Consider the following 26,132-nt stretch of genomic DNA (forward strand, 5'->3'; position numbering starts at 1 on the left):
CACAGAGATCCGCCTTCCTCTGCCTCCCTAGTGCTGGGATTAAAGGCGTGCGCCACCATGCCCAGCTATAATTAGTTTTTAAAACACATACTCTGTCTATCCACAAGTTCAGCTCTCTCCACACCCACTCTGGCTGTACCTCAACCACACCAATATGCCTCTGCCTCAGAGACTGCTCTTGAGGTTTCCTCCACCAGGAGAGCTTTACCCCCTATTGGCCAGCGTGCTGACTCCTCAGGGGTCTCTCCAAAGACTCCAAGCATCATTTGCTCCCTACGTCCCCCTTCCGGCAGCAGCTGCCCGCAGCCGCCGGAACACATTTTGCGTGTCCCCAGCGCGCTGCGGAGGAATTTTGGCAGCGCTCCCTGACTGACGGCACTTCCGGTGAGGGCCGTCTCTTCAACAGGGCCGCTGAGTCTGCAGGTGGAGGCCGGTGCAGCGCTGAGGTCGTGGAGGCCTCGAGTGCAGGGCGGACAGGAGGGGCCTGGAGCGGAGGACCGAGGTGCAAGGCTGGGCTGGCCTCGGGGGTGGCGGGGACCTGGAGGACGGAGGGAGGGGCGTGTGCAGGGAGCCCGGCGGCGGCTTCCGCCCGCGGAGTCCGGCTGCGGGCTGAGGACCGTTGGTTCTCTCCGCCTGGGCTCCGGTTTGCCTTGTTCCGTTGGCTGTGAGACCCGAAGCGAGTTTCCAGCACCAGAACTGCCCATTTCTAAAACACAGGGACGGGAATCACCCTGTGTCGCTCGTCCTCGTGCCCGCGGGCACGGTAAGGTGGGCAGAGCCTCGCCAGTCGCCTTGCGCGCTGCGGGGTTCCTAGTTCTCTCTCTTTGGGGGGGGGTGGGGTGGATCGGTGTGATGGCTGAAATCCTAAGAAATGGATTAGTGTCTCTGCAGTTGGGGGAGTTTTAACTAATAAAACAAAAGAATAGAGGATGGAGTAAATATTGATGTGGTGGGGACCGCGTTTTGAAAGTTTTAAAGTAACATTATGGGAAGTGTTTGTGCACGCGCGCACACTTGTTCTTGGAATAAAGGCGTGCGCCACACCACTACCCTCGGCTCAGATTTTTGCATTTTTAATGTTCACAGTTAAGTGCAGAAAACAAGGTGTCGGAATGTTCAATTTTGTCACTGATCAGTACTCGAATACGCTTGCCAGATGACGCCAGGATAGTTACAGTATTGAAATAGCTCGTGTTATAAAATTATTGTCACTTCTAGTTTTTCAAGATACGAAGGGTATCTCTTAGATCGGAATTGATGGAGGCGACAAGGAAATAAAAGATAAAAGACAGGCATCTCCAGAAGCAGGATTGTTTTGTTTTTGTTTTTGTTTTTGTTTTTTGAGACAGGGTTTCTCTGTGTAGCCCTGGCTATCCTGGATTCACTTTGTAGACCAGGCTAGCCTTGAACTCACAGAGATCTGCCTGCTTCTGCCTCCTGAGTGCCTGGTTGCAGGATAGTTTTTTTGTTTTTTGTTTTTGTTTTTGTTTTTTTTGTTTTTTGGTTTTTCAAGACAGGGTTTCTCTGTGTAGCCTTAGCTGTCCTGGACTCGCTTTGTAGACCAGGCTGGCCTCGAACTCACAGCGATCTGCCTGCCTCTGCCTCCCGAGTGCTGGGATTAAAGGCGTGGGCCACCACGCCCGGCCAGGATAGTTTTTTATACATTTAAAAATTTTTAAATTAATTTTTATTGTATTTGCATTGGTATGAAGGTGTCAGAATCTCTGCAACTGGAGTTCTAGATAGCTGTGAGCTGCCATGTGGGTGTGCTTTTAACCACTAAGCCATATCTCCAGCCCAGGATTGTTTTGTTTTCTTTTTAGTTTTTCGAGACAGGGTCTCTCTGTGTAGCCTTGGCTGTCCTGGACTCGCTTTGTAGACCAGGCTGGCCTCGAACTCACAGTGATCCACCTGCCTCTGCCTCCCGAGTGCTGGGATTAAAGGCGTGCGCCACCACCGCCCGGCAGGATTGTTTTTTTAATCAGAGCAACAGATGGGCCACCATCTCTTTGCTGTGGCACCTGGGCCTTGAGGGACTTGAGTCTCATTTTATAGCCCAGTTTGGAATCGCAGAGGCGGGGGTGGGGGGGTGGGGGAGTGGTTTACATGAGGGTGAGAGGCTCAGTGGATTCTTTCCTGGTCTTAGTTCTCCTTCTGTGGTTTCAGATAGGACCTGTCCGTGTTGGCAGCTGTTCTTGGGCATGGAGGTTTCTGGGCAAGCATTTGCCAGCCTGAGATAGGTTTTACCCTTTAAAGGCAAATTGTCAAGTTTCCTGACACAAACGATGAGGTTCGTTTTCGATTTTGTTTTGTTTTGCTTTTTTTGAGACAGGGTTTCTCTGTGTAGCCTTGATTGTCCTAGACTCGGTTTGTAGACCAGGTTGGCCTCCCACTCAGAGCGATCCGCCTGCCTCTGCCTCCTAAGTGCTGGGATCAAAGATGTATGCCACCACCACCTGGCTTAGCGAACTATTCTTTCGGTGTGTATTTTTTTGTTTTCTAAGACAGAGTCTGCTATGTCTGTCACACATTGTCTTCAACATAGAGCTGGGTGTGGTGGCACACACCTTTAATCCCAGCATCTGAGATGAGGCCAGTCTGGTGAACATAGTGACTTCCAGGCCACTAGGACTACATAGAGAGACCCTGTTTCAACAAAACAAAATAGAGACTGTGCTGCTTCTGCCTCCTGAGTGTGGGCTGTCTGACTCATCGCAGTTCTGGAGATTACAAGAATTGCTACAAAAAGTGGGCGTGGTGGTGCATGCCTTTAATCCCAGCATTCAGAAGGCAGAGGCAGGCAGATTGCTGTGAGCTTAAGACCAACCTGGTCTACGAAGTGAGTCCAGGACAGCCAAGGCTACACAGAGAGACCCTGTCTTGAAAAACAAACAAACAAACCCAACCAACCAACCAAAGAATTGCCACACAAACCACTTGAATACCAATCTCAGTGGGATATTGATGGTTTATTTGACACCTTTTTTAAGCTGTTTGATCCGGGCCACAGCAAGGACTCAGGAGCTTACCTGTGACAACTACTTGTTTTCAGGACAGTCTTTTTATAGGAAAACAAAGAACAGAAGTGAAGGAGGCGGGTAACATTTTAGCTAAGTGTACAAAACAATATTGCATTTTGGCTAACTAGACAAAGTATTTTAAGCTGATTAGTCCCAAGTGAGGTGAGTGGGCTGGTGGTTAGGGTCTTTTAGAGTACATCCAGAGTGTAGCCAGGTGTGTAGTTAACAAAGGTGCAGTCAGAGTGCAGCCACAGGGTAGTGAAGTATGAATTATGACACCATTGAATCATCTAATGTAGGATAACTTGACCCTCTGTCAGGGAATATTAGTGTCAGCTAAGGATAACTACTTCTAGGAAGCAGAGGTAAAAAGTTAAAAAAAATTTTGAACTTAATTTTGCCTTAAAAACAAAATGCAAAGCCGGACAGTAGTGGCTCATGCCTGTAATCCCAGCACTCGGGAGGCAGAGGCAGCTGGTTTTCCATGTGTTTGAGGTCAGCCTGGTCTATAAATCTAGTCCAGGACAGCCAGGGCTACACAGAGAAAAATAACAACAAAAGCAAGAAGAATACAGAAATGGCTGCAGCTCTGTCAAAGAGGGGCCTCAACAATAACCATAGAACTTGGGAGACTGGTTCCAGCCCAGTAGGGCTCCATAGTGAGATCTTGTCCTAAAAACTCATTAGACTAACATGATAACTCCTCTCATAATATGTGTGTATGTTTTCTATTTTGGTGAATATGTTGTGTGTGTGGTTTATGTGTGTCTAGTATATGTTGTGTGGTGTCTTTTTTATTCTCCACTTTTTTGAGGTCCTGAGCCTGGAGCACAGTGATTGGCTAGACTGGCTGGCCACCAGGTTCTCTTCCCTCACCACATTCTTGCTTCTATCTTTTAGGGATGGAATTACAGATGTGTCTGTATGTGAGTCCTGGGGATAAGGACTCAGGTCTTATGTCTATAGGAACCCTCTCCCCCGAGACAGGCTCTCATGTATTCCACGATGGCCTTGAACCACAGAGATCCACCTGCTCTTTTCTTCCAAGATCTGGGATGAAAGGAGTTCACCACTGCGTGACCCCAGCCTTGAACTTCTGATCCTCCTGTCTCAACTGAGCACTGAATTACAAGCCTGTGCCACCTCTCCTTGTCATGTGGTGCTGGAGGTCAGCCTGAGGGCTTTGTGCAAACTAGACAAGTGCTCTTTCAACTGAGCTACACTGGAGCCCGTTTTTCTTTCTCTATAGAAACAATGTTATAAAAGAAGGATAAAGTATTGCTTATAGTCTTCATTACCAAAACAGGCCATCTTGGTCCCTGCCAATGTTAGAGGATAGGCTCTATCCTTAGTGTCTTGGCATTTAAAGAGCCCTTATGAGAGAAGAAACTGAGCATGTGTTGGGGAGGGAGACCCCCAAACCTGATGCCAGTTTTTTACCACACTGCTCTCAGACTTGCCGCTATCCTCCAGCTGTGATTACAGTTGTGAGCGATCATCCCCAGAAAATTTGTCCTTAATTATTAAAGAAGTAGATGTAATATCACTAGATGTATATATGCTAATTAAACTTTTTATTGGTCAAACAGGAATAATTTTTTAGGCAAGGTGTACACAATAAGATCTTGGAGCCAGTAATTAGCATCAGAATACATATCAGCAGATCAGCCCCCAGCACGCATCACAACAAGAAACAGGTGTTTTGAGTTCACAATTTTGGGTTCACAATGTGATCAAATACCCTGCAACAGTTTCCGAAGTGGTGGCTTAAATGTATGTGCCACTGCTGCCCAGCTGAGTGTTTTGTATTTTCATAGAATAGTCACTGAATGGGCTAGAAGAATAACATGACTTTGCCCTCTGATATTTTAAGCTTTGCCCTTAACTAGCAAGTCGTTAGATTCATTTTGTAATAACCATCTTTGGAAAGCTTGTGATCTAATTTTTTTTACAGGGTTGAATAATTATATATCATCATGGATGATGAACCGGAAAGAACTAAGCGGTGGGAAGGAGGCTATGAGAGAACATGGTGAGTAGGATGTAGCTGTCCATGCTGTGGAGATTGTTGTTCTTAACTTCAGTTTTATTAAGGTGTGTTTTATATGTGTTAAAAGTCATATATATCAATTTGCATTTCAATGAATTTTTTAAAAGAAAATTTACTGTTTTGTCTACTTGTCATAAACTACTTTTAGAACATTTTAATCATGAAGATAAGTTCCTTTATATTCATTCTGTTTCCACCATCTCATGACAATCACGAATCTACAATCTATAGATTCACCTTTCTTGTACATTTTTATGCAAATTTCAAATCTCGTTCATGAACATGTACATTTTTTGTAACTGTTGCATAGTATTCATATACTATTATGTAATGTTTTTGTTTATTCATTCAGCATTTGATGGACATTTATATCAGTTCCAATTTTTTGCTCTCATGGATTGTGCTGCTGTGAACATACATAGACAACTCTGTATGTTTTGAAATTTTTTTTTTTTCCGAGACAGGGTTTCTCTGTGTAGCCTTGGCTGTCCTGGACTCACTTTGTAGCTCAGGCTGGCCTGGAACTCACAGCGATCTGCCTACCTCTGCCTCCCAAGTGCTGGGATTAAAGGCATATGCCACCATGCCTGGCCTGGTTTTTTTTTTAAAGGTTTATTTATTATTATGTATATAGTGCTCTGACTGCATGTACACCTGCAGGCCAGAAGAGAGCGTGACATCACATAGATGCTTGTGAGCCACCGTGTGGTTACTGGGAATTGAACTCAGGACCTCTGGAAGAGCAGTTAGTGCTCTTAACCGCTGAGCCATCTCCCCAGCCCTGTATGTTTTGATTTTTATTGAGTTAGTATTTTTAGCTTGTTAAAATAAATAATTATTGCTTACAGGGAAATTCTTAAAGAAGATGAAACTGGATCACTTAAAGCTACAATAGAAGATATTCTTTTCAAGGCAAAGAGGAAAAGGTATGAACTGCTTCTGAGAAAGAATTTCAAAAGGAAAATACATTCTTGAAGCCTTTCTGTCCCCAGGTAGCCATCCTTAGCACTGCTTTTTACCTGCTAAGGGAAGGTCATCCATAATTGTCTGGCTAGGGCTAAAGAACTAGCCACGAGCCCTGCCCCCCGCAAAGGGTCCTCAGAGACTGTCTGTGCCGCCTATACCGATGTGTATTCCAAAGGTTAATGATTCACTCAAAATACAGACTGATTGTTTCATTGAGTTTTTGGTAAGATATGATGTTCAATTAAAGTATTTCTTGTAATTTTAACAGAGTGTTTGAGCACCATGGACAAGTTCGACTTGGAATGGTATGTTATGTTTTTTTCTTTTACTTGTGTAGAACTAGTTTGGATCAGAGAAATATTCTGACTTGACAGAATAAACAGTAAAACTACAATTTTTTAAAAAGAATATATTTAAAATGTATGTTTAGGGCTGGAGAGATGGCTCAATGGTTAAGAGCACCGACTGCTCTTCCAAAGGTCCTGAGTTCAATTCCCAGCAACCACATGGTGGCTCACAACCATCTGTAATGTGATCTGATGTGCACGGTATACATAATAAATAAGCAAAAAAATATTTTAAAAAAATGTATGTTTAGGATATTTGAATATTAAATGGTAATTTTGCTTCTTACTCAAAAAATGTACTTGGAAATTTTCTCCCTTTTTTGGTTTTGGTAGATGCGCCACCTGTATGTCGTGGTGGATGGCTCGAGAACAATGGAGGATCAAGATTTAAAGCCCAACAGACTGACGTGCACTCTAAAGGTAGAGTGAACTCACTGATGTCTTGCTAAGTGCAGTACATGTTGTTTTGCTTTGTTGTCCAAATTAATAACAAATGTAAGTAAAATGCTGCTAGATCATTTTCTAAAGTGACTTTTATTCCATGAGTATGCTTTAAATTAGTCCTCCTACACACACACACACACACACACACACACATTTTTGGTTTAACAAACAAGTGGGTCAGCAAGGTGCCTCTGTGGGTTGTTGCAGTTAATTTACCAGTAAGACCTAATAATGTTTATTATTAGGCCTATAATTACTATTACCACAGTATTTTCTAACCCGCTAGCAATTAAGCAAGACACAGTAAATAAGGCTATATTTTAAAATAGCCTTAGTTAACCTGGGGCAGGGCAGGTATCAGTCCTCTAAACTACCTCCCATAGTGGGGCAGGTATGGGATCCCTGACCCAATCCCATGCCATCTGCTTTTAATAATGTCTATTGAGCTACCTCCCAGCCATAATCCCAAATACTTGCTAATGTTCTTCATCTGGGCCAAATCCTCATACACACTGGCCATGTGCTTTTCCTCCACCTAACCTATGGCAGTCTCCTTCCTCTCTTCTCCTCTGGTCTCTCTTCCTAAGAGTCTCTGTCTCCCCAAGCTGGGGAACCTTAGCCATGTCTGTCCCATTTGCCTTGCCCAGGTGTGATGACCCTTTATTGGTCAAACAGATTAGACTCTTAGCATAGTACAGGTGGGTCAGAGACAGCAAGCAGTAATTAGCATCAAAATCAGACCAACCTCCAACAGTGGGTAAAGGCTTGCTGTGCAGGACTGACAACCTAAGTTTCACTAGTTGCTCTTCCCGAGGACCCGAGCTCAATTCCCAGCACCCATATGGCAGTTCATAACTGGCTGTGACGCCTGTTTCAGGAGATCCAATGCCCTTTTCTGGCCCCCACAGGCACCAGGCACACATGCAGTACGTAGATAATCATGCAGACAAAACACCCATAAACATAATATAAAATAAATAAATAAAAATTGGTGAAAGGAGAAAAAGCCATCAACTCTAGAAAGTTGTCCTCTGACCTCCCCAAGTGTCCTGTGGTGCATGTTCTCACACATACACACACAACACGATAATAAAAAGTTATATTGTTTTAAAAAAAGACTTGAAGCTGGCCAGTGGTGGCACATGTCTTTCATCTCAGCACTCTGGAGGTAGAAGCAGGTGGATCCCTGTGAGTTCCAGGACAGCCTGGGCTACAACAAAGAAACCTTGTCTCAAAAAACACAACAAAACCAAAAACAACTTGAATAAGTAGTTGCTTTGGTTTATTATTTCCCTAAATCAGTGGTTCTCAGCCTTCCTGATGTTGTGGCCCTTTAATACAGTTCCTCGTGTTGTGGTGACCCCAACCATACCATTATTTCATGGCCACTTTATGACTGTAATTTTGCTACTGTTGTGAATCATAATGTAGTATCTGTGTTTGCCGATGGTCTTAGGCGAGCCCTGTGAAAGGGTTGTGAGAGCTGCTGTGCTTGAGCTAGTTATTCCCTCGCCAACTGACTTGCATTCTCCTTTGGTTTTTTTGAATCTGTTCTTTCCAACTTAACACATTAATGGTTTTCCAACTTACTTATTTTGGTTTTTGGGGACAGTGTCTCTGTAGTCCTGGCTGTCCTAGAACTAGCTCTGTAGACCAGATACTCAGAGACTGCCTGCCCCTGCCTCCCAAGTGCCACCACCACCCTGCTGGTTCTTTTTTTTTCTTTTTTTTTGTTTTTGTTTTTGGAGACAGGATTTCTCTGTGTAGCCTTGGCTGTCCTGGACTCGCATTATAGACCAGGCTGGCCTCGAACTCACAGGGATCCATCTGCCTCTGCCTCCTGAGTGCTGGGATTAAAGGCGTGCGCCACCACCGCTCGGCTATCTTTTCCTTATGTATGTTGTTTTAGACAAAGTCAAGTGGGTTCCCCCCCCCCTCTCTCTCTCGCTTTTGCTTTCGTTTTGAATTTTAAGATCCGATCTTGCTAAGTTTCCTCAGTTGACCCGAAGCTCCTTGTCTCAGGAGACTCCTGTTTCAGCTTCCCATGTAGTTGGGACAGCAGGTACCTGGCTCTGTGCTTGATGTAGCTTCATCTTTAAACTCGGCTGTGTCTATCTTATTACTCATCTCACATGTGGATTTTCACTATGTTTTTACAAATAAACACTTTCAAAATGTATTTAAAATTTATGACAAACTGAGAACGGTGGTGTTACATACCTAAAATCCAGTGCTCAGGAGGCAGAGAGAGGAGCATCACTCAGGGTTCCCTGTAGGAGGACCTGCCTGCTGTAGGAGTGAGATGAGGCTAGCCAGGGATGCACAGCAAGACACTGTCTCAGCTGGTGCCCCTCTGTCTGCCCCAACAAAGGCATGAGAAGTGCTGCTTAATATGGGGTGCATTGGCATTTTATTGTTGCTCTTTTGCCTCTATGTAATGTTTCCTTAATTTTCTTTTAACAGTTGTTGGAATACTTTGTAGAAGAATATTTTGATCAAAATCCTATCAGTCAGGTATGTAGATAAATGGGAGAGTTCAGAACTAGTTTTCTGTTTTCCTGCCAAATATAGTTTATTTTTAAAAATAGGGCACATAGTCTTTGAAGTATTAAGGGAACCAGATTATGTACCTATTTTTGGTGTACTTAATAGTGAAGAGCAAAATAACTCTAAAAGTTAAGCATCTACTGTGTATTAATAATGTATAGTTAGTCCATAGCTATATTTGTCAAAATATACCATGATAAAGTTTCACGTATGTTCTCTCTCCCCTTTTTTTTTCCAGTTGATAGTTAATGTATTTTATCAGGAGGAAATAATTCATTATATTAAAATAATTATTTTTTTGTTTTTGTTTTGAGATTGGAATAATTGTAACTAAGAGTAAAAGAGCTGAAAAACTGACTGAACTCTCAGGTATGCATAAAGCATCTTTACAAGACTCAAGGACTGGCTTACCTAACTCTGATCTTGTCCATGTGGCTGCCTGATATGTAAAGTGAAACTTTTCTTGGTGCATTTTAGGTGAAACAACTTACTGACTCTCTAGTGAACTCTTCGGACCTACTATTAACTATTTCAAATTAAGGTCTGAAGTATTGGATGTGTTGCATTGGAAGTTACTATGTTTATTTAAATACATATTCTTATTCTGAAAATATTAAAATAACCTCATTGTTAACTTTTTTTTTGAGATAGGATCTCTGTGTAGCCTTGGCTGTCCAGGACTCGCTCTGTATACCAGGCTGGCTTTGAACTCACAGCGATCTACCTGCTTCTGCCTCACAAGTGCTGGGATTAAAGGCATGTGCCAACACCCCAGCACCCAATTGTTAACTGTTAATAAAATTCATTTAATGTTCAAATTAGAAAATGTCTAAGAAGCAAAAAGGATAAAAGTTGAATTGGGCTATTTATGAATAGCTCAGAGCTCTTGTTCTTGCAGAGGGCCTGAGTTTGGTTTTCAGCACTCACACAGGGGCTCAAGACTGTTTGTTATTCCAGTTCCAGGGCATCTGACACCCTTTTCTGACCACATACATGCATGTAGGCAAAGCAGTCATACACATAAAATAAACAAATAAAAAATTTAAAATATACTAGTGGCAGCTGGGTGTGGTCACACATGCCTTTAATCACAGCAATTGGAGGCAGCCATAGGTGGATCTCTGTGAGTTCAAGGCCAGACTGGGCTACAAAGTGAGTTCTAGGACAGCCAAGGCTACACAGTGAAACCTTGTCTCGAAAAAAACAAAAACAAAACCCAAAACAACAAAACTAATGGCAGCTTTTTTACTTTTATTATATATGCTATTACAAATTTCATCACTCTTATTTGTAAAATATACTATTCCTTAAACTAGGTTCTCAGTCTTTTCTACTAGTACACATAACGGAGGTGACGTATTTTGTTCAGTAATAGCTCTTCACTCTGGCCACAGGAATCAAACAGACATTTACAAAAGTGGGCCAAGAAATCAATTAACAGTTATCCCCTCCAAATAGTCTTAGGGAAGGTTGGGGTAGACCTTAATAAGGCCTGGGTTTTATCACCAGTGCCATAAGAAACAGAACCAGGAGCTGGAGAGATGGCTCCTCAGCAGTTACGCATGGGCTGCAAGTTCAATTGCTGGCACCCACATGTTGGCACATCTGTAACTTCCAGTGGATGTGATGCTCTCTTCTGGTCTTTAGGGTCACCAGGCACCCACATAATGCACAGGCAAAACAGCTGTACACATGATAAAATTAAAAAAAACAAAAGCACAAAACCAACTCAAAGTAATTTACTGCAAAAAGGAAATTGGCATATATTCAAAGGTGGCCTGATTTTTTGTTTCTGGGGATCCCGGCTTTGTCTAACTTGATTCTCTTAAGAAGAATGATGTCTTTTAATAACCCCAATTTTATATGGCTAGCATGGTCCATAGCGTCACTATAACTTCAGTAGGATTCCTATTGACCTTACTCAGGGTCTGCGTATCCAACAGCTTTCGGGTCGGACAGGAAGATGAAAGGTTTTGTGTTTGGCTTAGATTACATGCCGTGTCCATAGCAGAATGGAAGGATGTGAGACCCACAGACTAACTAGGAGATGATTGAGGAAGGAGAGCTCCTCCAAGGAAGAAGAGAAGAGTCAACTCTTTCCTTTGCCCCCTGCCCTCAGATTCAGAACAATTTTCTATAGATGGCCAGTGAATTCATGTGTTGAGAAGATGAACTGTCTTTTAGAGATTCTGATAAGCCTCTTGGACAGCTTCCCTCCTTACAGACAGACCATTGTTGTAAGCCACGCTGATGCTGAGGTAATCTGCATTTTCCCTGTGCCCACCACACAGTGGACTTAGAAATATTTTGTGTGGGATGGTAGTGGGGAAAGTAGATAGAGAACCAGGAGATGGAGACTTGGGTGCTAGTACTCCCACCGTTAGGTGGGTCTGTGTCTTCTCACTGGTTTGGATTTGTTAGAAAGTGAAAATAAACAATACCAGAAAAGACCAAAAACTATTTAATAAGTAAGCCAGGTGTTATGCAAATCTGTATTACCAGCACTGTTGAGGCAGGAGAATTGCAGGTTCCAGGCCACCCTGGGCTAGAGAGTTAGAGGTTGTCCTGAGCTATGTAGTAAGACCCAGTCTCATACTCCCAAACACAGCAGAGCAGAGCAGAAGGTGGGAAAGCCCAGCAGTTAGCCATGCACTATCTGTAGCAGTGTAGCTGATGCCTGTCAGCCGTTCTAGAAGTATTGGCAGGCGCAGCAGTGTCTTCAGACAGGCTCTCAGTCCTCCCTGACCTCACGGAAGGAGTACAGCTCCTTATTTATTACAACCTTCCTTTTGTAAGTCTTTGTGAATGCTTGTTTTCTTCTCCCAAGAAAAATATGGAATTGTGGCATTTTTATAAGTCTTTAGTTCACTAATAAAAATTTATACCTCACAGCTGGGCGGTGGTGGCGCACGCCTTTAATCCCAGCACTGGGAGGCAGAGGCAGGTGGATCATTGTGAGTTCGAGGCCAGCCTGGTCTACAAAGCGAGACCAGGACAGTAAAGGCTACACAGAGAAACCAAAAACAAACAAACAAAAAAACCTTATACCTCACTGCTTTTTTTTTTTTTTTTTGCTTATCTACATAAAAATTAATCTTTTATATTATTAATCTTTCTAGGAACTTCTCACTGTTATTTTCATTTTTGACACTAGTCTGGCCTAGAGACTGAAGTCTTCTGTTTCAGAGATGCTAAAATATGAAAATACTGAGCTTACAAATGATGAAATATACAAATGATGAAATATACAAATTTGTAATAGACAAGTGATAAAATATAGATATATTTCATTTACTTCAAAAGAGTAAAAATTATTCACTCTACATTAATATTAATTTTAAATGTACATATTTTAAAAATATTTATTTACTTATTTTTATGTATATGAATGCTCTCCCTGCATGTACACTTGTATACCAGAAGAGGGCATTATATCATATTATAGATGGTTGTGAGCCACCATATGGTTGCTGGGAATTGAACTCAGGACCTCTGGAAGAGCAGACAGTGCTTTTAACCTCAAAGCCATCTTTTCAGCCCCTTAAATGTGTATTAATGGATACAGATTTTACACCCATCTATCTATCTATCTATCTATCTATCTATCTATCTATAATTTTTTTTTCCCAGAACACATAAGGGAGATGACATACTTTGTTGAGTAATAATTCTTTACTCTGGCCATAAGGAATCAAATACACATTTCCCAAAGGAATCAATTGATAAGTTATCCTCTCCAAATAGTCATATATGATCATTATATATATATAAATACATTATATATATATATATATCTCCTTTTCTGTATGAAATGAGACTGTTGAGCTGGGGTGGTGGGGCATGCCTTTAATCTCAGCATTTGGGAGGCAGAAGCAGGTAGATCTTGGAGTTTGAGGCCATCCTGGTCTATATAGTGAGTTCCAGGACAGCCAGAGCTACATAATGAGACCCTGTCTCAAACAAAACAAAACAAAACAAAACATACAACAAAATAAATGAGACTTTTTACTAAAGACTTCTGACAAAAATGCAAATTGATAAAAATAGAAATTGAAGGCATTCTGTTCTTTAAAATCATAGATTTGTACAGTTTAGAAACAATATGCTTTTCCACATTTATATATAGTGTTTTATTAAAAGTTATTTCATTTTACTTTAGGAAACCCAAGGAAACACATAACATCTTTGAAGAAAGCTGTAGATATGGCCTGTAATGGAGAACCATCTCTCTATAATTCCTTAAGCATGGCTATGCAAACCCTAAAGTTAGTATTTTAAAATGTATTCATTTCATTTTTAATTATGTATCTCTATGTGTATGTGTGTGCGTGAATGTGTACATGAACACAGCTGGCCAGACAGTGACAGATCCCTTGGAGCTATGCAGGCAGTTATGAACTGACTAACATGGATGCTGAGATTTGAACTCTGGACCTCTGTAAGAACAGTATGTGCTTTTAGCTGCTGAGCCATCTCTCCAGGCCCCATTTCTTTCTTTGTTTCTTCCTTCTTTTCTTTTCTTTCTTAAAAAAAAAAAAAGAGATTTATTTATTTATTTACTATGTATACAGTGCTCTGCTGGCTTGTACCCCTGAAGGCCAGAAGAAGGCATCAGATCACATTACAGATGGTTGTGAGCCACCATGTGGTTGCTGGGAATTGAACTCAGGACCTCTGGAAGAACAGCCAGTGTTCTTAACCGCTGAGCCATCTCTCCAGCCCTTTTCGTTTCTTTCTTCCCCTTTCCACTCGCCTTTCCCCTTCTCCTCCTCCCTTTCTTCAAGATGGTACTGTATGTTCCATGTTGCTCAGGCTGCCCTCCAGCTTGCTGTGTAACTGAAGATGACCTGGACTCCTGATTATTCCTTCTCCACTCCCAAATCCTGAGATTTCAGGCGTGCACAACCATATCCAGTTTATATTATTATATATACTTGTTTCAGAATTTTTCTTTGAATTGTATTGAAACTATGTTAACATGGGTCTCCATGGAGCCTGCTATAACAAGAGTTAAGTAGGAAAACTCTAATGTCATGTGTGATGTTTATTTTGGTGTTGGTTTTTTTCCCCCCGAGACAGGGTTTCTCTGTGTACCTTTGGTTGTCTTGGACTCACTTTGTAGACCAGGCTGGTCTTGACCTCACAGTGATCCACCTGCCTCTGCCTCCTGAGTGCTGGGATTAAAGGCGTGTGCCATCATGCCCAGCCTATGTTGGTTATTTTAAAATTATATTTTATCAGTTAAAGTATATCTGTAATGGGTTTAGAAAAACACAACAAAATTTGTAGCAGTGCACAAGAATTATGAAAAAAATTTTAAGACGTCCAGGCGCAAAAAGAAACAAAAAGAAAAAAGAAAAAAAATTGTAAAACTGAGATTAAATTGAATGACTAGGCATGTATTGTGAGCTAGTATTTCCAGCACTGTAGTCACTAAGGTGGAGGCTCATGAGCCTGAGGCCAACCTGAGCTATTTACATACAGTAAGACTCTACTGAGAGAGAGGTTGAAATTTAGAATTTAATTCTAAATAATAATCATGAGTTAGCTGTAACTTCACTAACAATTGTGACCTCTTTGTAGCTTAAACATATAAACAAAAAAACAAAACAAAACAAAACAAAAAAAAAAAAAAAAAAAAGAAGGGACGTGTACGATCCCTTCTGGGTAAATTCCTAGCTAGTGTAGTTTGTCTGACCATTTGGAATGTATTTTTCCCTTTATAGACACATGCCAGGACATACAAGTAGAGAAGTACTAGTCATCTTCAGCAGCCTTACGACTTGTGACCCGTCTAATATTTATGATCTCATCAAGGTAGGACCAAAGCTCAAGTTAGACTCTAAGGAAAATTCTGCAGTAAATTTATCACTGTTTTTCAAGGTTATTATTCATAAGTATTTTTCTTTTTCTTCTGAAATCTTTCATGTTTTTGCATCTTATGAAGACGCTGAAGACAGCTAAAATTAGAGTATCTGTCATTGGATTGTCTGCAGAGGTTCGAGTTTGTACTGTACTTGCTCGTGAAACTGGTGGTATATATCTGCTATCTTCAATAATTATAATTACTGTGTAAGAAATAATTTATTAACTAAGTAGGATGGTTTACAGCATAGAATGTAAACCATTTTATGTCTGTAGACCAAAATGTAGCTGTAATCTTTTTTTTTTTAAGATTTATTTATTATTTATATAGTATTCTCCCCACATGTGTGGCAACACCTAGAAGAGGGCACCAGATCTCATTATAGATGGTTGTGAGCCACCATGTGGTTGCCGAGAATTGAACTCAGGACCTTTGGAAGAGCAGTCAGCACTCTTAACTTCTGAGCCATCTCTCCAGCCCCCTGTAGCTGTAATCTTAAACATATCATTGATTTTCTAAGCAGCTATTTAAAATGCAAGGAGTTCTCAGTAGGTCAGTGTTTTAGAGTTATAACTTTCAAATACTTAGTAATCTCAATATGTGCAATAATTTATAAAGATTATGTAGTTTGGCTTTAATTCTAGTTACTATTATACCTAAAGAAATTGATTGAGACATTTAACTTAAATTATTTTTAAGTGATAATTTACCTTATATGGTTATGAAATTGTATATTTTCATACTTTCATAGACTTACACAGAAGTGCTTGTCTTTAAGACTGGTGTGATTTGCTTTTGCTTGTTAGGCACGTACCATGTTATCTTAGATGAAACCCACTACAAAGAGTTGTTAGCACATCACGTGAGCCCTCCTCCTGCCAGCTCAAGCTCTGAGTGCTCACTCATTCGAATGGGTATGTGTCTCTTCTGTGTTGATTTAAATGTGTTCCTTTGGTGTAGGCGTAGGTATTCTGAGCTGAGTGTGGTGGCACATGCCTTTAATCCCAGTACTAGGGGAGGCAGAGACAAGTGGATCTTTCTGAGTTCGAGGTCAGCCTGGTCTACAAAGTGAGTCCAATACAGCCAGGGCTGTTATAACAGAGAAACCTTGTCTGGAAAAAATCAGGAAAAAAAAAAAAAGGAAAGAAAGAAAAATTTTTTAAAATAAGCTACAAAATCTTTATTTTATTAAAAAAGATATATATATTTATTTATTTATGTATACAATGTTCTGTCTGCATGTACACCTGCAGGCCAGAAGAGGGCACCAGATCACATTATAGATGGCTGTGAGCCACCATGTGGTTGCTAGGCATTGAACTCAAGACCTTTGGAAAAGCAGCCAGCACTCTTAAACCTCTGAGGCATCTCTTCAGCCCTACAAAATCTTTATTATATAATCAAAGTATGTCATACAAACTGAAAGACAGAAAGTTACAGCAAAATATGCCAGAATAGTTCAAATTTTTTGTTTGTTTTGTTTTGTTTTGTTTTGTTTTTAGGGAGTAGAAAAGGGTTGCTTATAAAAATTTAGCTTTGGCTATCTTGGAACTCACTTTGTAGACCAGGCTGGCCTTGATTTCACCTGCTATTACCTTCCAAGTGCTGTGATTAACGGTGTGAGTCACCTATACCTGGTATTTAATAGAATTTTGGTCTTTCTTTATTTTCTAAAATTATCATAATGAGCACATACTATATTGATGTGTCTAGAAGGTATAACTTAAAAAAACATTTAAAAATAATCTCGGTGCTTAATTTGCTTTTTAAAATGCCAGTGAAATGAAAATGCTTTTCTACCTTTGTTTTGGCCATTTCTGATACTGGTAACTTCTCTTTCCTGTGTTTTGTTTGTTTGTTTGTTTTTATAAACTATGTTAGTATGTACTTGTGCTTTTTTTTGGAAGATTGAGTTAATATAGATGAAGTATTTAGGATAGTTTTTGTTTGTTTGTTTGTTTGTTTTTCTATATAGGTTTCCTTGTGTAGCCTTGGTTGTAGACCAGGCTTGTCTTAACTCACAGAAATCTACCTGTCTCTGCTTCCTGAGGTGTGCTCCAGTACTGCCTGGCATATTGATAATATTTATGTCCTATTTATTCCTCTAGTTCCTCCTATACCTTCCCCCTCAAATTTCAAAAATTGAAACAGAAATACATGCTTAGATAAAGAGAAACTGTATCATGTAGTGCTTATTTAATTGCATCAGAAACTGTATGAAACACATGAACTATTCTTAAAAGCAATATTATTAAACTAAAATACATTTATACATTTTGGAATATGAGGTTAAATGTTTAGACAGATTATTCCCCTTTCCTCTCCTTTTTCTTATACCTTGGAATTAGAGTTTCATCATACCATGAACCATGATAGGCACAGAGCTACCTGAAAGGCAGGAAAGAGCTTTTATACAACTTTTTTGACTTTCTGGTAGGAATATTTTTAGATTCATAGTCCTAAAGTTCTGTTCTTTGCCTACAAAAAGAAACTAATTCTTTTTTTTTTCTTTTTAAATCTGTTAAGGGTTCCCTCAGCATACCATTGCTTCTTTGTCTGATCAGGATGCAAAACCATCCTTCAGCATGGCGTAAGTAAAGAGCAGTCGTCATACACGTTTAAAATTCGTTCCTCTAAGTTTACCTTAATACCATCTATATAGCCACTAAGTGAAATGAGCTTCTCTGTATATTCTATGCTGTGATAGTCAGGACATATACTAAATAAGATGACAAGGGACAAGTCGGTAGCATGTTACCAGTCATCTGAATTAAAGGTGTGGGCAGGCCTGCTGGCTGTAATTCCAGACTTCAGGAGACTAAGGCAAGGTGATAGTTTTGAGTTTGAGGTCACTCTGAGCTATAGAATATATTTATAAAAGCCATAAAAAGATAAAATTAAAATGCAGATGTGAGCAGATGTATTTACTTGTTTATCCTAATGATAAAAATGGAGTAGAAGGTAAAAAAACAAAAGAAAAAAGTTCACCTTGGTGGGTCCTTGGGTACCTTAGTAAGACTCTTCTAGAATCAAAAGAGAAAGGAGGGCTGCAGGGAGAGCTCAGGGCAGAGTGCTTAACTCTTGTGCATGAGGCTGAGGTTCAGTTCTCAGTTGCAGAAGAGACATCAGATAAAGCCTATGGTAATGCGGACAGATTAGGTAAGTGGCTTATCTAGACCAGACTAATGGTGCTTAAAATAAAATTTGAATAGATCAGTAAGTATCTTGTTACTTTATTTTAAAACAAAGCTCTGAGAATTTATGGAGAAAAAAGTTAGCACCCAGAACAATATAATTTACAGTATCTTACAGCATGCAGAAACGACTGGCAGCCAACTGTACAGCACGTGGGGCTGAGGAGAGAGGATCCTGGCAAATTCAAGGCTGGCTTGGGTTATATAGGGACACCGGGAAGAGAGGGAACCAGAGAAGGAGCGAGGGAAGGAGGCTGGGAGATGGGGAAGGAGGCTGGGAGATGGGGAAGGAGGCTGGGAGATGGGGGAGAGAGAGTATGAGAGAATGAGAACAGCAAGGAAAAACCGTCGAAGGGGAAGGGCCAGGAAGCACTTGCTAGAACTAGTAGATGACAGATGAAATAGCCAGTGTAAACACGCTCTCTAAGTCTGTAAGTGAAGCAGAACGCAAACCAAACTTCCAGAAACGAAGAATAGTAACGGGAGGGACTGAAGAGACGGCTCAGAGTTAAGATCAATAATGTTCCTCCACAGGACCAAAGGTTTCTTCCTAGCACCTACATTGGGCAGCTCACAACTTCCTGTAATTCCAGGTCCAGAGGATATAACACCTCTGGTCTCTAAGGGCACCTGCACTCATGTGCGCGTACACACGTGCACGCGTGTGCACACACACACACATACACACACTTAAAAATTAAATAAATCTTTAAAAAAAAAAAAAAAGAAAAGAAAACACACTGCATGGACTAACAGATTAGTGAAAAATAAATAGTTCAAAGACAAATAGCAAAACTTTAAAATAAAAGTGAAGACAGAAAAAAAAAAAGAACAGCATTAATGAGCAACAAGACATACATGTTCTCCAATAAAATTTAATTTAATTTATATTATCTTTTGAGACAGGGTCTTACTATATAGCCCAGGCTGGCCTGGAACTCAGAGATCTGCCTCTGCACTCTGAGTACTGGGATTGAGCTACATACATACCTTTTCACCTTTTAAAAATAACTTTTTTTTTCTCCCACAGGCATTTGGATAATAGCACTGAGCCAGGGCTTACATTGGGAGGCTATTTCTGCCCACAGTGTCGAGCAAAGTACTGTGAGCTTCCTGTTGAATGTAAAATATGTGGTAAGAATCCTAGTAGTCTTTTCTAAGGAAATTAGCATTAAATAACTTTCTGTCTGTGTAGCTGCTGAAATAAGCATAAATGTTGACTCTTGTTTGTACAAAGGAAGTAGATTGCTTTTTCCATTGAAGGCCCAGAAACGTACTTTTAAGAATAAACAGCATTATAGAAGTCTCCTGATTCTCTTTTTCCTAAGTATTCTTTAAAAGCACTATAATAGATTTAATAGATATTTTTGGCTCTTAACCCTTGTAGAATCATTACATATGAAGAATTAAAATGATATAATTCTAAGATCTTCTTTCATTTATAAATAAATACTTTTTCAAGTGAGGTCATGCATTTAGTGACAGTATGACTTCTATCATGAAATCTCTTTTTATGGCTTCAGGTAAGAAACACTCAGGGGCCCAAAGATGCTTGAGTGCGGGATATATATGTATAGTGACAGCTTTTCTAGATTTGATCCCCATCACTAGAAAATTGACATGAAAACACCTGAAAGCATTCCTAAGTATATCGTTTGACTTTTTAGCCATTGTTGTTATGAGTTTAGGCATACTAATGTTTCTGTCTTTGTGCATTAGGCCTTACTTTGGTGTCTGCACCTCATTTGGCACGATCTTACCATCATTTGTTTCCTTTGGATGCTTTTCAAGAAATTCCCTTAGAAGAGTATAAAGGAGAAAGGTATATGAGTTTTGATTAATTTTAAGTTACAGTGGTAATGTTTGACACAATTATCACCTTAAAGCCACATTAATTTGTAAAATTTCTAATATAGGAAATGAAATGTAGAATACTCTGTATTTTTAGCTATCTGTTTGTGGTTAGGAGTGATGGTATCTTGGCTTGGTGGGGAGTGGGAGTTGGTGGGGGCCGGAAAGATGGCTTACTGGTTAGGAGTGTGCACTGCTTTTGGGGGGCACCCTGGTTGGGTTCCCAGCACCTATACAACTGCCTACACTTCCAGCCTACGAGGTTCTATGCCTGTATTTGCTGATTTCTTTGATAAAATGGTCTTGCTGATGGCCAGTTCTCAGCTGTCAGTACCTTAACAACCACCCCCTAAATGTCTAACAGCTGTCTCTCCTGAGCATCACAGAAGAGAAGAAGCTAGCTCAGCATAAGCTGGACCTGTGGGTCGGTTCTGACTGTTGTTTGTGTGGCATGTCCAGTAGGAAAGCCTGAAGGAGACCTGGTTAGTGGATGTTAGATTTCTAGGAAATGAATCTTTTCTATTTCAAGAGGATCATCATTTGGGAACCTTCAACCACCAAGTGATTATCCATCCATTCCTCATTTTTCCCACTTAAAGGCAGGGTAGAGGAAATTTAATACGTTGACGGAGAGATGGCTCAGTGGGTAAGGATACTTACCATGTAGGTGTGAAGACTTGACTTTGGATACTGGGCACCCACATAAAAAATGCTGAACATGGCCTCACATTCTAGTAATTTCAGCATTGGAAGGCAGAGACAGGAAGATCCCAGGGGTTCACTGCCCAGCTAGCCTAGCCATCCAGGGAGCTCCAGGTTCAATGAGAGACGCTGTTTCTTAAAACAAGATAGAGAAAAAAAAGAGGAAAAAAAAAGGGAAAAAACAAACAAACAAACAAACAAACAAAAACCCCAACAAGATAGAGAATGATTGGGGAAAACATCCTACATCAACCTCTGGCCTCTGCATGTATGTACACACATATACTACATATGCAAAAAAGTAATTTCAAACAAGCATGTCTAGATCAGCCTATTGTTTTTGAAATTGCATCATATTTCAAGAGTGTATTATTACGGCTTGTATAACTAATTGCTTCCTCCTGAATATTTAAGATCATTTCTTTGCTATGAACAACTAGTGCCTATGTCTGTATCTCTGAATATTTGTACAAGAATATGCATAACAAATGCTCAGGTATAATTGCTGAGTCAAAAGTTATATGAGTTATCAGGGACAATAGTAAATCTTGTTTTGGAAAGTCAGAATTCTCCAAGAAAGATGTCTAGAGGGGATGAAAGCAATAGATGTATTCAGAGGCTGTTTAGACTACTCAGGGAAAGAGTAGAGCTGAATTGTGTCGATTATGTAGGAAAGGAAGCTTGGAATTAGTTATTACCAAAAACGTCTTTTTAAAAGAAGAAGAAAATTAGGGGCTATAGAGATGGGCCCAGTTGGTCAGGTGTTTGCTCTTGCTATGCAAACAAGAGGTCTGGAGTTCAGGTCCCCAGCACTCAGGTAAAAAGCTGGGCCCAGCAGCGTGTGCCTATAATCTTAGCACTGGGGATGTGTAGGATTCCTAGGGCTTGCTGGCCAACTAGTATAGCTAGTCAGTGAGCTCCAGGGTCAGTAAGAGACAGTATCTTACTGAGTTTGAATTGGGTAAAAGAAAGAAAATAAAAAGAAATAACATTAGTTATATACATGTACACATTATGTCAAGTAGGTTAAAAGAAAAATTCTTCCGTAGTTGGAGGTTCATAGCTAGTACTTATAGTTTAAAATTGCATACTTATAAGTGTGTTAGTTAAAATTTTAAAAAATGATTTTGTTATTTTCGCCTTTGTGTATATGTGTGGATGTATGCATGTGAGTACAGGGTCTAGCGGAGGCTAGAGGCGTTGGAACCCTTTGGAGTTAGAGGTTGTGACGTAGGTACTGGGAATGGCAGCACATGCTTTCAACTGCTAAGCCATCTTTTTGACCTCTGTTAAAAGTTTTGAAGGTACTTCAGAGGTGGTAGAAACAAAGTGGAGAGAGTAACATAAAGGTTGTTAGTGGTTTTGTTGTTGCTGTTGTTGTTGTTTTGTTATCCTGTTCTGCAGCCCCCTCCAGGCTTTTCTATGTAGCCCTGGTTGTCCTAGAACTCACTCTGTAGACCAGATTGCCTCAAACTCTGAGATCCATGTGCCTCTCCTGGGATTAAAGGTGTGCTGAGACTACTGTCTTGTAATGAGTTCCAGGAGCCTGTGGGCAGGGATGGTGCTGTGTACTGACTTGACTTGAGGGCCTTGTACATGCTATGCTTGTACTCTACCACCGAGGTATAGACTAGCCCCAGTTTCAAGAACAAGCTTCTTTAAACTGGTCCTGGAAAACAAAGCCCCAGGAATCTATTATATGTAACAGATTCCTTGATGCTCATCTGGACACACTGCTATCTACCATATTTGGGAGAAGTGAATAATAGTAACTCAAATAGCTTTCTGTAGGGATCAGATTTTATAGAATTCTAGTTTAGCAAGCATGCGTATATTTATTCATAATGAAAATAAGAACTAGATTTTGGGTTATGTGTTGACCTGGGTATATTGAATAATTTTTCTTGTTCTTAGGAATATAAACAGGGTTATTGGATATACTGCAAGGGACAACAGACTGGGCAATGACGAGAGTACTCTAGCCCTGTAAGGTTAAAAGGAACTATTGACTTCCTAAAGCTCTCCCTAAAAGTCACATGTAAATGCAGTTACTTATTAAATGATTCTAGGTACTAAGATTCTGCTGAAGTATTTTAATGAGTAAACACCAAACTTTTTTTTTTCAGATTTTGCTATGGATGTCAGGGGGAATTGAAAGACCAACATGTAAGTTCATTAGCCTTAATCAACATTAAGTAATACATAAGAAATATCAAGATAGTGACACCATAATAAGTTATGAGTAGATTATTGAAGGCCAGGCTTATGTCTGGTTGTATAAAGACAATAAGTAGGTAGAGGTAAAATGGGAACAAAGTAATTTAAATAGGTTTTTGTTTTTAGAGACAGGGTTTCTCTGTGTAGCCTTGACTGTCCTGGACTCCCTTTGTAGACCAGGCTGGCCTTGAACTCACCGAGATCCGCCTGCCTCTGCTGGGATTACAGGTGTATGCCACCTTGCCCGGCTAATTTAAATAGTTTTGTCATTCTCATTCTTACTTTATTACAGAGATATTTTAATAATTTTTCTTCAGTTTTCTAAGCTGAATTGCATTTAAAAAAAGAAATGTTAAATATAGTGTTATGCTTTAGAGTCTATTATAACTTATTTTGAAATTAGCACTGTGGTTTCATAAATAAAAAGTTGTGCCAATAATAAAATATTTTAAACTTTTTTTTGAAGACAGAGCCAGGTGCAGTGGCATGTGCCTATAATCTCACCTACTGGGATGGTAAGGCAAAGAAAACACTTGAACCTAGGAATTGAAGGCCAGCCTGGGAAGCCTAGTGAGCTCTCATCTTAAGGCACAGCAGAGTTTAGAGCTGGCCATGATAGCACCCTGAGTGCTTGTGCTACCATGCCCTGCTTGCTCTCACAAATAAACCTGTTTTATTAAGGTAGGTGCAGTAACAGGTGTGTAATGTCTAGCTGCCCAGGAGGCTGAGGCAAGAGGATCTTAAGTTCAGGAATAGACTAGGCAATGTAGTCCCACCTCTTAAAAATAAATAAGTAAATAAATAAAGTAAGTATGAAGAGTTTTTTTTAAATTAAATTTATATCCCTTGGTACTGGTAGGGTAGCTGTTCCCCCCCCCCCCCCCCAAAGAGTCACTCTTTACTCTTCACTCCTAAGAACTAGCTTAAGAGGAAAGAAAATGTGTTAGGTTTGAGAAAATTGTGTTAGATTTAATACATTGGAAGTAATAAGGTATGCAGGGGTAGGGAAAAACTGATAAGAATATAGTGAGCAAGGCAACTGAGATAAATGTCTTTTGGCTGTGCTCTATGTAACTTTTGGAGACATTTTTGCTGATTTACCTTTCTCCTTTCATTATAGGTCTATGTCTGCACAGTGTGCCACAATGTTTTCTGTGTGGACTGTGATGTTTTTGTTCATGACTCTCTCCACTGTTGTCCTGGCTGTGTTCATAAGATCCCAACTCCTTCAGGTATTTGATCTTAACATGTAGCACATACACATTGAGTGGGTTAAAAAACAACCAAAAAACTTGTAACTATAAATAAAATGATTCTTTGAATAAACTGATTCTCTAATTAAAACATGAAAACATGAATAATCTAATTAAGAAACTTCTATGAAAGTATAGTATTTTTGTTTGTATTTTATCATAGGAATGCATTTTTATTTGTATTCTATCATAGGTATGCATAAAAATTCAATTTTGTTTTCTATTATTTTGAGTCATTGTCAGTCTAACTCATTATTATATATAAATTACTTATAGTGATTAAATTTAGGTCATCTCAATTTTTTTTTTTTGGTTTTTCGAGACAGGGTCTCTCTGTGTAGCCTTGGTCATCCTGGACTCACTTTTGTAGACCAGGCTGGCCTTGAACTCAAAGCGATCCGCCTGCCTCTGCCTCCCGAGTGCTGGGATTAAAGGCGTGCGCCACCACGCCCAGCCGGTCATCTCAATTTTTAAAAATATTTTTTTATTTACATGCATGTGTGAGTGTCTACATGAGCTTGTGTTTACCCTAAGTATAGATGCCCATAGGAGTCAGAAGAGGGCATTAAATCTCTTGGACCTGGAGTTAAAAGGACCTGGAGTTAACTGGCCAGTGTGGGTGCTGGGAACTGAACCCAGGTCCTGTGCAAGAACAGCAAGTGCTCTTAATCACTGAGCCATCTCTGCAGCTCCAAAATATGCTCTTTAAGGAAAAAAAGTGCATGCGCGCATGCGCTCTCTCTCTCTCACACACACACACACTCTCTCTCTCTCTCTCTCTCTCTCTCTCACACACACACACACACACACACACATACACACACTAAAGTGACCAGAGTCCAATGTACAAAAGTAATGGATGTTTCTCTTAGGATTCATATTCACTGAGGCTAGACTTAGTGGTATTTTTTAAAATTAATTTTTTTTATTATAAAAATGCACTGCAAATAAAAAGAAGAATCTCATACCCAAATTAACCAGACCCAAACAGTATACCACTCAGTGAACTTCTCTATGATTTGAGTAGCTAGTTGGAACAGAAGGTATAAAGCCTCACACTGGATTTTGTACTTAACTATTGAATGAATTTTTATGTACTCATCCACCACCCAAACTGAAAAATCCACGAAAACAGGTAATACATTCAAGGTATGAAAACCAATTGTATAAGATAAGGTACCAGACAGCACACATTATGTTGTAGAAGAGTTTATTAAATAAGCATGGGGAGAAAAGGGAAGAGGGGAGGGGTACCCCCGAGAGAGGGGGGGTGGTGGGAGGGAGAGGGAGGAAGAATAAGAAGAGAGACCATGTGGAGATTTTGTCCTTTTATATGGCTCTGGGCAGGGCCACGCCCCCTGGCATCACAGGTAGGGAGACTGGAGCAGAACTCTAACGTTCCTACCTTTTCCTATAATTAAAAAACGAGCAATGTTGGATTGTTTTATATAAGTTAAAGTATATAAATGTAGGTTCACTGGAAGCAGCTTTTGGTTGCCATGTAAGGGGAAAAGAGAGAGAGAGAGAAAAGCAATAGCAACAAAGTGTCCAGATTACATGGTAAAGAGGAAGGAAAAGTTCTGCCCGGAAAGTTCAGGGTAGAGGACAGGCTGTGTCAGCCATGTCCTGCAGCAGATAGGAACCAACAAGTGCTGGGGGAACCTGGAGCTGTTTG

General features: G+C 40.2%; 1 protein-coding gene across 2 annotated transcripts; it reads left to right on the top strand.

Annotated features, from left to right (window-relative positions):
* The first annotated feature begins 386 nt into the window (after positions 1-386).
* On the top strand, positions 387-24,581 carry LOC311608727 (general transcription factor IIH subunit 2). 2 transcript variants are annotated; one of them, XM_084801363.1, is made up of 16 exons: positions 387-502; positions 4,975-5,052; positions 5,919-5,996; positions 6,305-6,341; positions 6,717-6,803; positions 9,291-9,341; positions 9,689-9,743; positions 13,534-13,639; positions 15,101-15,191; positions 15,322-15,409; positions 16,047-16,154; positions 17,767-17,830; positions 19,465-19,568; positions 20,154-20,256; positions 23,114-23,153; positions 24,325-24,581. In XM_084801363.1, exons 2-16 carry the CDS (start codon positions 4,997-4,999, stop codon positions 24,442-24,444), a joined length of 1,188 nt encoding a protein of 395 aa, XP_084657489.1. In that variant the 5' UTR covers positions 387-502; positions 4,975-4,996; the 3' UTR covers positions 24,445-24,581. The 2 variants fall into 2 exon arrangements, with proteins under 2 accessions (XP_084657489.1, XP_084657490.1); XM_084801364.1 differs by lacking the exon at positions 387-502 and adding an exon at positions 566-763.
* Positions 24,582-26,132: the final 1,551 nt, after the last annotated feature.

This window comes from Acomys minous (assembly GCF_964271855.1).
Source record: "Acomys minous genome assembly, chromosome: 11".
NCBI classification, from domain to species: domain Eukaryota; kingdom Metazoa; phylum Chordata; class Mammalia; order Rodentia; family Muridae; genus Acomys; species Acomys minous.